This window comes from Rissa tridactyla, chromosome 2, assembly GCF_028500815.1.
Source record: "Rissa tridactyla isolate bRisTri1 chromosome 2, bRisTri1.patW.cur.20221130, whole genome shotgun sequence".
NCBI classification, from domain to species: Eukaryota; Metazoa; Chordata; class Aves; order Charadriiformes; family Laridae; genus Rissa; species Rissa tridactyla.
Window position 1 is genome coordinate 5239417 of NC_071467.1, and position 12709 is coordinate 5252125.

At 39.4% G+C, this 12709-nt stretch overlaps 1 protein-coding gene across 4 annotated transcripts in view; it reads left to right on the forward strand.

Moving 5' to 3' along the window:
- The window catches only part of TRAPPC9 (trafficking protein particle complex subunit 9), a 538771-nt gene that overhangs the window by 67485 nt on the left and 458577 nt on the right, over positions 1-12709 (forward strand). For all 4 annotated transcript variants that reach the window (XM_054191250.1, XM_054191249.1, XM_054191251.1 and 1 more), the window contains 2 exons: positions 10-95; positions 11254-11380. In XM_054191250.1, the coding sequence (XP_054047225.1) occupies positions 10-95; positions 11254-11380 (213 nt within the window). The remainder of the gene's footprint in view (positions 1-9; positions 96-11253; positions 11381-12709) is intronic.

Below are 12709 nucleotides of genomic sequence, written 5' to 3' on the forward strand. Positions count from 1 at the left end.
TTCACGTAGATTTCCAGTGGGTCCAGGGAGATGTATGTGAAGTTCAGTTGATGGTGTACAACCCTATGCCTTTTGAGCTCCGAGTGGAAAACATGGTATGTATCTTCCGAAATCTCCCCTTTTAATTCTGTATTCTGAAAAATTTCTCAGTTGAACTTTCAAATATGGTTTTCTAAAGAAATCGTTTTAAGCCAGTATGACCTCAGTTTAACAGTACTGTACTGTCAGTTTTCTCAAATCCGTTGGTAATGAGGTATTGAAATGAAAATCTGTGCCATTCAGAGTGTTTAAATGTTTTACCGCTAGTGACCCGTAAATCAATTCTGTACCTTTCTGCATTGACTAGAACTCATGCTACATAATTTACATATACTGGTTTTCAAGTATTAATTATATAGCGAAACCTAATAATTAGTGTATACTTGCTGCTGTAATTTAAAAATCTGCATTCGTCCTAGCTTTTCAAATTCCCATTTTGACCACATTTTTAAAAATTTGAGGGATTAAAATAGTTAGTTCTGAGAAGCTTTGTTTCCTCATAGAAGCTTCAGCTCATGGATCTGCTGTTCCCAGGGATACACGTTATTTGAAACCACCATAAGGTGAAATGATCAGGAGGGAGGAAAAAAAGGCTAAAATACCAGAGAAGATTGTAAGGTTAGAAGGATCACGCTGAAGCCCTCTATGACTTCAGTCGACTGCTTGCAGTGTATCCTGAAACAAAGTCAGTTTTTTCCCCTCTTTAGGCCAACCAGCAGGATTTTTTTCTTTTTCAATTTTTACCCATTTAAAGGTTAAAAGTCCTCTAACTACCAAACAAACTGACTTAATCTTCACCCAGCCCTAATCCAGTGTCGTCCTTTATGTTAAATATTTTTACCTTTACTATTGCTTTAAAAAATAAATCCCGTCTCTTAGAGCCCATTGTTCTCTTAGCTAAGAGAATCAGCGTATATTTATTTACCCTGGATTTTTGTGTGGTTTTTTTATTGATTGGTCTACTGCAGTGGCTAGTCAAACAATTTGACCTAAATTACTGATAATATGCCACGTATTATAAAGCGTTTTTCCATGGGAACTGAACAGGCCCAAAGGTTGTGCTTATGGCATAATAAAGGTAATAAAAGTCATTCTTGGAAGCTAACACGCTGGCTTCTTCAGCAGCGTTTTATCTAACCCTCACAGAAGTATTCCAAATTGTTAGGAATGAATAGAAAAAGTAATTGTAAAGCTGCCCGTTAGAAAGGACTCTATGTAGGAATTAATTTATTTAAGAACATCGTGATTTATAGTCTAATTTGTATTGTGTAAGTAATGACGTAATTATATATTCAAAAAACTGGAGGTTTTGATAACTTCTTAATTTTTTAACGAGGAAATTTCTTATGAGCGCTTACGTACACTTAAGAAGTCAGAATACGGTTGTTTGCATAGATGTGCACTTCCTCCATTCCCTGAGCAAATTAATTGTAGTAGCGAATACTTCTTTTTACTGTTAGCGTGATAAGTTTCGATCTTTGAATTAATACTGAATTTCGGTTTCATTGGTAAGCATAAGAGGAAGCAGGCATGCAAACTAGATACAAATAATTGAAGTGATTAACATAATTCTTTAGTCAGTGCTCCATAAATAGAGTGCTTTGAGAAATTCTGCTCTGCGCTAATGTCATCTCGTTGGTAGAAATTAGTTGATTTTGCTTGATTTGCCCGTGGTACTAAGACCGTAGCCAGCAAGCCGAGAAAAGTAATTATTCCCCTCGATTTGGCATTTGAGAGACAATATCTTTAGAACCGAGGCCAGTTTTGAGCTCCCTGGACAATAGAAATATTGACATCCTGGTGTCGGTCCAGCAGCGTTACCAAGATGCTAGGCAGGCTGAGGCGTATGACAGATGAGGACAGGTTCAAAGAGCTGCATCTCTTCAGTTTGTAGAGGAGAAGAATATTGGGGTAATTCCTATCGCTTTCCTCGATCCCAAAATGGGAAGGTGCAGTGAAAATGGAGCCAGGCTCTTCTCAGAGGTGCCCAGCGTAAGGGTGCGAGTCAGTGAACACGGTGCAGCACTGGAAAACTTGCCTAATAAAAAAATTCCCCTTTTCCAATTATGAGGGTGATCGTACACTGGAACTGGTTGCCCAGAGAGCAAGTGGCCTCTCCATCTTTAGAAATCTTCAAAACTCAAGTGTAAAGGACAGTGAAAAACCGAAACAATCATCAAAGTTAGCCCTGTTTTGAGCAGTGGGCTGGGCAAGAGGACCTCTAGCATTTCCTTCCAGCCTAAGTTGTTCTGATTTTCCAGTCTCATCTGTGAGCCTTCTAGAATCTGGGAATAGTTATTACTTTATCACAAGAACAAAATCTTCTGTTTTTATTTTAATAATTAAAAGCATTGTTCAATATTTTAAAATAGTTTGGTTTATTATTGATACGTACTCATGCTTGCAGTCCGCATGCCCCCTTGTTGTCTGACTTCTCATCACGTATCATGTTCTTTCATACTATTCAGCCTCACAGAATCATTTTCATGGCAAGCGTATCCTTTTCTGTCATTTAGTGGCAGCTTCAGCTTCTCTGTCCCATGACATTTTTCCTTCTGTCTGACTCAGCACCTTACTTTTGCAGTATGACTAATTGTTCAAGCTTGTTTCTGATGACCGGCAGTCCTTCTTGGAGTTCTCCATTGCTTGCTTTCCTTTGTTCTTCACCCTTTTCATGGTTCTCTGTTCGTCAACATGTAACAAACTGTCCTGAAATAGAATCATAGAATAGATTGGGTTGGAACAGACTTTAAAGGCCTCTAATCCAGCCTCCAGCAATGAGCAGGGACATCTTCAACTAGATCGGGTTGCTCAGAGCCCCATCCAACCTGACCTGGAATGTTTCCAGGGATGGGGCATCTACCACCTTCCTGGGCAACCTGGGCCAGTGTTTCAGCACCCTCAGCGTAAAACATTTCTTCCTTTTATCTCGTCTGAATCTCCTATCTTTTAGTTTAAAACCATTACCCCTTGTCCTATTGCAACAGGCCCAGCTAAAAAGTTTCTCCCCATGTTTCAGCCCCCTTTAAGTGTCGAAAGGCCACAATACGGTCTCCCTGGAACCTTCTCTTCTTCAGGCTGAACAACCCCAACTCTCATCCTGTCCTCAAAGCAGAGGTTCTCTGTTTCTCTGATCGTCTTTGTGACCTCTTCTGGACCCAGTCCAACAGGTCTGTGTCCTTCTGATGTTGGGAGCCCCAGAGCTGGATGCAGCACTGCAAGGGGGTGTCTCACAAGAGCACAGTAGAGCAGCACAATCCCCTCCCTCATCTTGCTGGCCACACTTCTCTTCATGCAGCCCAGGATGTGGGGGGCTCTCTGGGCTGCGGGTGAACGTTGCTGGCTCATGTTGAGCTTCTCCTCAGGGCTGCTCTCCATCCCTTCATCCCCAGCCTGTATTGATATCAGGCGTTGCCCTGACCCAGGTGCAGGACCCTGCGCTTGGCCTTGTTGAACCTCGTGAGGCGTGTCTATAGCCTTATTCCTTTTTTTCTAATTTTTCCCTTTCCCTCATCTTTCAGTTTATGATTTGGTGTTCTGTTAGCTTACTCGTTTTGTGTTAAATGAATGCTGGAAGCATCGATCCAGACTTTTCTTGTGATGCTTTTCCTAATATGTTATGTTTGTTATGGCTGGAAGTTGTGATGGTAAACAACAACTTTGTGTTGAGCAGGAGTTGTTAAGGAGGATGATTCCCCATGGAAAGGCTTCTCTAGCTTTTTTCATTATTTGAAGTATTCGTGCTAAGTATGTGTAGTTTAATTGAGGTATGCTTAAGTAAAAGAAGTTGAATTTTTAGACTTGACATGAGGCTGTGGAGACAAGACTTTGATCAGATGATAAGCCTGTCTGAAAAGTTGATTTTTTTTTTGTTGTTTTATTTTATTGTTCTCAAAGCTCTTTGCCCATCTTTGTTGTTCTTGCTGTATATTCCCTGTCATGCATATTCATGATTTAGGACCCTATTTAAATATCTATTCTTCATGCGTGTCCCATTTCTGTATTACTGTTCTGTATTTTTCTCTTTCATGTTTTTCTTTTGTCCATATAGTTAGAAGGTTGATCCAGTGAAAGGTGCAATAGCGTTTGTAAAATGAAAATGAAAAAGTTGAATCATGGAGTATGGAGGTGATCAGGTCCAACAACTGTGTATTTTGGTCAATAAAAATAAAGCGAAGCAGGAGAGATCATAGGGGTGATCAGAGGAAGCGCTTTAATAAAACTTAGCAGGTACCTTAAATCAACAGAGTGAGAGGGGGAGACAAAAATGAGCCTAACTGCCTGCAGTGGATTGGACAGAACGTTTTTGCTAGTGGTGGAGCCCAAGTTAACAGGAGATGTGGTGTTCAGCTGTAATAACTGTGTATTCCACTTTTTTACCCGGGAATATTCATTTCTGTATAGACTTGTTCAGCCGTGGGAAGCACAGAATCACAGAGTGGTTTGGCTTGGAAGGACCTTAGAGATCGTCTCGTTCCACCCCCTGCCATGGGCAGGGACGCCTCCCACCAGACCAGGCTGCTCCAAGCCCCATCCAGCCTGGCCTTGAACACCTCCAGGGACGGGGCAGCCACAGCTTCTCTGGGCAACCTGTTCCAGTGCCTCACCACCCTCAGAATAAAGAATTTCTTCCTGATATCTAACCTAAATCTCCCCCCTTTCAATTTAAACCTGTTACCCTCATCCCATCGCTCCACTCCCTGACAAAGAGTCCCTCGCCATCTCTCCTGTAGCCCCTTTAGGTACTGGAAGGGGCTGTAAGGTCTCCCCGGAGCCTTCTCGTCTCCAGGCTGAACAACCCCAGCTCTCTCAGCCTGTCCTCACAGCAGAGGGGCTCCAGCCCTCCTAGCCTCTGTCTCTTCTGCAGTCACTAAGCCTTTTTTCTGTCCAGGAAAAAATGACTTTCAGATTTCAGGCCTTCAAAACACCCCCCAAAATTCTGGGAAATCTCTGACAGATTTATTTTGTATTTTGGGACAAATATTTAAAGCAGTGAATCATGGTACAGTCTAGTGAGATCTACTATTAAAATAAAATGCAGGTGAAGATGCACTGCAAAGTGTATTGTCTTCTAAGGTTTTAACTACTTTTTTCTCTTTGTTTCTCATGTCTCGTATTAAAGGCAAGAAAAAAAAAAAGCTGAAAAATTTTGAGCAGTGTAGGGTGCTGCACCTGGGGAGGAACAACCCCATGCACCAGTACAGGTTGGCGGCTGACCTGCTGGAGAGCAGCTCAATGGAAAGAGACCTGGGAGTCCTGGTGGACAACAGGATGACCATGAGTCAGCAATGTGCCCTTGTGGCCAAGAAGGCCAATGGCATCCTGAGGTGCATCAAGAAGAGTGTGGCCAGCAGGTCAAGGGAGGTCATCCTCCCCCTCTACTCTGCCTTGGTGAGGCTGCACCTGGAGTACTGTGTCCAGTTCTGGGCTCCCCGGTTCAAGAAGGACAGGGAACTGCTGGAGAGGGTACAGCAAAGGGCTACCAAGATGATTAGGGGACTGGAACATCTCTCTTATGAAGAAAGGCTGAGGGATTTGGGTCTCTTCAGTCTGGAAAAAAGACGTCTGAGGGGTGACCTTATCAACACTTATAAATACTTAAAGGGTGGGTGTCAGGAGGATGGGGCCAGGCTCTTCTCAGTGGTGCCCAGGGACAGGACAAGACGCAATGGGCACAAACTTGAACATAGGAAGTTCCACCTAAACATGAGGAGGAACTTCTTTACCCTGAGGGTGGCAGAGCACTGGAACAGGCTGCCCAGAGAGGTGGCGGAGTCTTCAACTCTGGAGACATTCAAAACCCACCTGGACGTGTTCCTGTGTAACCTGCTGTAGGTGACCCTGCTCTGGCAGGGGGATTGGACTAGATGATCTCCAGAGGTCCCTTCCAACCCTATGATTCTATGATTCTATGATCGAGTGAAAGCATTTATTTTCGGCACTTATTGTAGAAAATATAGCCGTGCTTCTAAGAAGGCTACAATATATACAGAGCAGTGTAAACTGTAATAAATGAATACGGAGACAGTAAAAAATACTACCCCCAAACATGAGGGTAATGTAATTTTTTACTGTATGTAAAATATAGTAATAAATATGTAATTTAAAAGTTCATTAATCAAAAAGAAAGTCTTTGTTCTGTAGTTCTTTTTGGAGCAAGCAGATATTTGAAGACAATTAAGTATAATACTTTGATTAATGACGGTATAAGAATGACTGTTACATTTTTTTCGTAAACTTCAAAGCCGTGTTATTAGCCAAGAGCTCTCTATTGAGGTTTCAAAATACCATCTAAAATTTTGATAAATCTTTATGTATAATCAGTCCCACAACTCAGCTTACGATCGTTTGAATTGTTTCCATGAACTGCTCTTCAGTGAGTTCACATCTTTACGCTGTTCCTGCCAGCTTGAAAGAATGTTTACTTACCGGTAGATCACATTTAATTGAAAGTACATTGGGCAAGAATGTACACAAAAAAGGCGAGGGGGGAGCAGGATAAAAATGGTCATGTTTGGTGTTTTCTAGGCCTGCCTAAAATAATCGTATTAGAAATAGTAGGGAAAATTTCCTTTGAAATAAATACTTGGCAGTTTTTATGTAAAGTGTTTGACAACATTGTGTAAAGTATGTTCAGCACAAAAACTAACTTTGATGGCAGTGTTACTTTAAAAAAAAGAATGATTGTATTTCAGGACTGGTAAGTAAAGCCTAAAAAAAGCGGTTACACGTGCGTGTTGTTTTAACAGCATCCCCAAAAGGTACCATTGACGTACAAGTAGCTTTGTTGCTCTAAAACTAAATGGAGGTTTGAAGTGATTGAAAGGCATGCTGTCATAATAGCATGCATATGTTCACCCTAAGGCAACTTAAATAGTTTTATAAGAATACAAGGAAATGTAAAATCGGGGTGGTTTCTTATGTGATTCATATATACCCTGGAAGAAAACCTTGTATACAGGTAAACTTGTTCCGTAAGGTCAGAAAGAGCCATTTTTACTAAATAATATTACTTGAAAGAAGGTATAAGACTCAAGGAAAAAGAAATCTGTCATTTATTTCCTTTTTTTTTTGTTGTGTTGTTTCTGATACGTTTAGGTAAAGGATATGACAGTACTTCGGTCTTGATTTGATTGTTGCTGTCAATCGAAAAAATTTTTAGGCACCAGAGGGCAATGTTGGGCAAATATTGCTGAATTCTGCTATCCAGCAAGGAGCAACGTTAAAAATGTCTTTCAGACATTCTAGATATGTCATCGTATTTTAAAACTTACTCGTGTGGGTTAAGTTTTAAGGGAAAGGATCTTGATTTCAGTTCATGTCTGGAACTCTGAAGTCTAGCTAAGGTTTATATTGTTTGGTTTTTTTCCATTTTGATGAGCTTTTACTTTTAAAAACTTGAAGTTTTACTGAATAGTAAAACTCTCATAATGGGAGGAACGAATGCTGTATTCTCCTTTGTGTGATAATGCGCTGAGGTGCTTTAATTTCTAGTCCAGGCATAGCGTATGCTTAATGCTGGTGTTTTGGCATTTGCATCGCGTTTGTTCTCTAGAAAATCTCTTCGTTTTCATGGGTTTTTTTTGGTTTGGTTTGGTTTTTTTTTTTTTTTTGGCTAAGTAGTAGACTGAGAATGCATTCCTAATGCATTATAAGAAAAATACCTTGTGCTGAGGACTTATTTTGCTTTAGCAGTTACCGGTGATCAACATGCTGTGTCCGTCATCAACATGTTCCAAGGTTGTCGTTTTCATCTAATTTCAGGGGTTAAGAAATAACATACACTGGATATAGCAATTTTTTTTTTCTGTACCGTTATTAAATAATTTTAATATTAGCAATTTCTTTTAATAGTAACTCTCCCTTCTTGTCCATAAGCACGTGCATATTTTGGGCGATTGTACTCCAGATGCATTCACATGCCTTTTTGTCTATTACTGTCTCTATTTATCTTGATTTTTTTTTTTTTTGCCTGGATTTTGTCTGCTCTTAACATTCTCAGTTTAAATCCTTCAGCGAGGAAGATGCTTTCTCTGACAGCTGGGTTGTGATCATTGCTTTTCCTAAGCCTTGACCATTAGCCTTTAGAAATATTACCAATGACTTATTTAATTTTTCTCTGTTCATTTCCCTGTTTTTATTCCCCCTATGGTTGTGATCTTTATTTAATGTGGGGTTATTTGGCTCTGGTCCATTCCAGGCCTCAATTCCCTGCAATGAGAGAACTCATTGGTGTCATAGATGAAAACTCCTGACTAATTAGGACCAGGTTTTAATGAGCAGCTTCCCATATTTCAGAAAAGTCACCTGACTGTGGTTTTGCAGTGGCATTGTAATTTCTTAGTGTTTTGTATGTGTTTACAGGCACTTGATACAGTGGCTAAATTGGGGGGTTAGCTGGGAATCGAAAAATAATGATGTGTGTTAATTGTTACAAGGGAAGTTCAGTGTAGTATGAGGAGAAACCACTGCATTGAGTCACCTAATCCCCTCTTAGAGACAACTGCTGAAGGAAATTCCAAAACTCCCTAGATAAATGTGCTGGGAATGATTAATGTGGAGTTGGCACTGCTTCAGAGTAAGGAGATGTGTTAGATAATATTTAGGAGTCCCTGTCAGTTCAGTTTATCTACATTTGCTACAGTTGGTACTAAACAAGACACCAGAGGCTTGTTTTTTTTTTTTTGTCATTGATTTTTTTAGGACTTTAAGTTCTTGGGTGAAAGTATTTAGCGGAGGTCAATCCTGAATAATTCAAAGATACGTGAATATTTGGCCGAGTGATAGTACAGTGCCTTGGGGACTGAAATAATCTCACAAAGCCTTCTGTACCTGCTTTAAAAGTGAGTTTTGGAGTGTTTATGGGCTTACCTTTTGTTTATGTTCTACGATTTGCTTCAGCCAAAGCAAAAAAGCAGAATGATTATGATGAAGACTGAGGCTTCGTCAGTCTTAAAGTGTGAATGTTCACCCCGTTTCTGTGTGGTGATCCCGCTGTAAGGATCCATGTTCAGTCACATGCAAAAACAATTATGTTGCATCATATCTAAAATTAGTTTGTATTTGCTAATTATTGCAATAATTCTTTTGATCTCCTTATTCTGAAATGCGGCGAGCAGTATTTCACTAAGAGGTGCAAACAAGGCCTGGTTTAAGCTCCCAGCTACAGGAAGGGACCCATTTGCAAAGCAGTGACCAAGCTTGCGTTTTTGAAGTGGGAATCAAAAAGCATCAGTGCTCTGATACCCTGCGTGGTGAATGTATAGGAAGACGGAATTAGTTTTTGCTTGCTTCTTTATGAATTGTTTCTGACAGCTGAAGTCCCCATGTGAAACTGGGGGAAAACTAAAATTCAGTAGAAATGAGGGTTTGACACAGTATTTTCTTATAACCCAAGTGAAACAATGAAATTGAATTTTGCGCCGTATTAGAGAAGGATGGAGTTCTCTAAGGCACCTTTCCACAAAGCAAGAACAGCTTTGATTGAATACGGCGTTGTCTCAACAATGTCCAGTCTACAAAGAAGTAATTGCTGGAATGAAGGATTTTTTAGCTTTTGGGTGTGTTACAATCTTGATGACTTCACATGCTCAGTAGAAGAGAAATCAAGAACCTGACAGACCTGTTCAGTTTTGCTTTCTTAAGCTTCTGTGAGTTTAGGATTTTGCTGTTAAAAATCTTAGGTGCAAAGCATTTCTTTAGTTGTTAACTTACCAGAAGGCACACCGCCTTCTGAGGAGGGACGAAATTCTGATAATGGCTTTTGATTTAGTTCAGTTTTTGACTGCTGCTGGGTTGATTTTGGTTAATGTCTAGGAATTGCTTAAAGAAGACTCACTGGTGGTTAGTCTCAATGCAAATCAGACCATTAAAACTTAACGTACGTGACAGGTCAAGTTTCAGTCATTGGCTGGGTAATTCCGGTGGTGCCATTTACGTTTCTTTAAGTATTTGTTATAGGAGTATCAATTTTCCTAATTTCTAATTGAGAATTAGAAACGGAAAAGGGCTAGTCTGCCTTTTACAGCTGACGTGAGCATTAGAGGTGCGCCATTCAAAACCCAATTGAATTAAAACCGGGGCAATGGTCAATGTTTTCGAAGGAAAGCAATGCTGGTATTCTGGCACTGTGAAGGTAGTGTTGCTGCTTCTTAAACTCCTTGTTCAGTCTTCAGTCTCTTGGTGGTTTTCTGTGGCTCAAACCATGAGATTTTTCATCTGTCTTGACAAAAATAGTGTCTCCCTCTTTCGTAGAGTTTTGAGTTCCTGTGAAGCATCCTCATGGAGTTGAGGTTTGATCTGGTTGTACTTACTGCATTAATTGATGGAGATATTTGGGTGGCATCCTTATTAAAAAATAAAAATCTGCATGTATAGAAAAGCAGTTGGTAACTTAGACTTACGTGCTTTGCAGCAGTAGATTTCTTACGTATAACAGTACATTCTGTATTCAAGCAACTTAAATTCATTAACTGAGCTTAAAAAAACCCCAGTCTACTAAGGACAGTAACGCCATCTTTAAAAGTTTGTTAAATAATTTTTTTTTCTTCGTTTCTTATTTTGTCCCATGTTTAAAATTCAGGATGCTAAGAGATTTCTCTGACACACACTGAGGGAGTAAATCCTACAGTCTAGCTGCAGGCATCCAGGCTTGATAGAGGATGGATTTAGCAAACTGAATGCCTTGTTCCAACTTGCTGAGATGTTTAGGTTGGATAGTAAAACTAGACTTGCTCTATTATCTGTAAATACTAACATTTTTTTGTCCCCATAGATAAATATTTTCTGGCCAGGAACTTTAATTAAAGCTAAGCAAGAGCCGCTATTGATGTTTGATTTCCACTGTCCAAAATATAAGCAAATAAATAAGTAAGGTCCCAGGTACAATTAAACGTAGGTACAAAACACCACCATGCAGATTATATCACTCATTCTTTTTACTCTGCTTGGGTATAAATTTTTATTAGTTTTTCGTACAGAATTCCCACCTCAGATCCTGGAACACCTCTCGCTGTTGAATACAAATCTTGCCATAATTCTAGATGCGTGCTTCAGTCATTGGGACTTAAAAACCAAAGTAACTGCTATGAGCAAATTGGAATAAATCATAAAAGTTTGGGTGATGTAATGCAAGGGATTAAAATATAAGTATATATCATAGAAATGTAAGTGTATATCATAAATGGATTTATCTATGTAATACGACTTTTTCAGGGTCTCTTGACAACAGGAGTAGAATTCGAATCTCTTCCTGCGGCCCTTTCTCTACCTGCGGAGTCTGGTCTCTATCCGGTAACTCTTGTTGGTGTTCCTCAAACCACTGGACAGATCACTGTCAACGGTAAGGGATGTCTTCAGTCATTCCCTTCCTGGCAAAACCACCGTGTGTTTTACATCTCTGTGGATTACATACATTTATATGACTCAGTTTAAATTGATGTCCTTTGTGTATTTGCCACTCTGAATTCTGCTCAGTACGTAAAAGAAAAAAACAAACCAAAGCAAGCCGATTTCTGTACTAGACTTCATTAAAACCACAGTCTGATACATCACTTGGTTGCAACAGCAGAACACATATTTACAGTATCTCATGTATGAAAGGAAAAGGATAATGAACTCAAACTCCCCTTTATGAACGCCTTCATTTGGAAAGCTTCTGTGGAAGGATTACTTGAACTTTTTTGTGAGAATGCAGAAGATAATCATGCAGTTCATTTTTTCTTAATTAATCGTGTTCATGTAAGATTACAGAAATTTTTGCAGATCGCTTCTGTAGAAACAATTTACCTAATATGTGTAGTCTGTTTCAGTTGAGATATCATTTCATTAATAAGCCTAAATAAAATTGAGTTGGTGGTAAGTAAAGAGAATTAAAGAGCTTTTGTAGAAGACGAGCGGATCAGTCTCCTAGAAAAGGAGGTATATATGAAGATGATAGATTCAACACGTAATAGGACTGAATCATCTTACCAACACACAATTTTAGGTCCCTGTTCCTGGAATACAGAGTTACAGGAAAAAAAAACCCACTTTATTAAAGCTAAACACCAAAAGAAAATGGCTTTGAACTTGAAGAAACTCTGTTCTCACTGAGTTTTTCTTAAGTGCTTTTCTGTCTGCTCATAAAATGATTCTTCATTTGATTTTTTTTTTTTTGCCAAGGACTATTTCAGTAAATACCGAAGAGCATCAAAGCGTTCAGAACATTTGTGCTGTAGTTGTCTGCTTTTAGTTTCACATACTAAAAATGTATTGCAAGTAGAGGAGTTGATTTCTGTACTTGGCGGCTGTTTGTGTGTCAATGTATCAAATTTTCCTTCAGCTATAGTTTGTACATATTGCCTCGTAAGGAATCCATGTAGAGGTGCTTTCCCAATAAATTGAACTTTCAGAGGATAAGCTCTGGTCTTTTATGTCTGAGTATATGCATTTATACTCTTAGTATTTTCCAAATTAATTTCCTTTAGGATTCTTTTATCCGTAGCTTCTGGATACAGTTGAGACTCTTTTCCTATAAACGTTTTTTTTGTAGGAAATAGGGAGCCATTAACACATGTTGAAGGGTAACAAGTTTTATGTGCACCAGTGGATGAGGTGATGTATAAAATGGTGGTCTCTATCCTATGAGTTGTGACGTTGATCTGGTGAAGGATTCTGCAGAACTTAACAT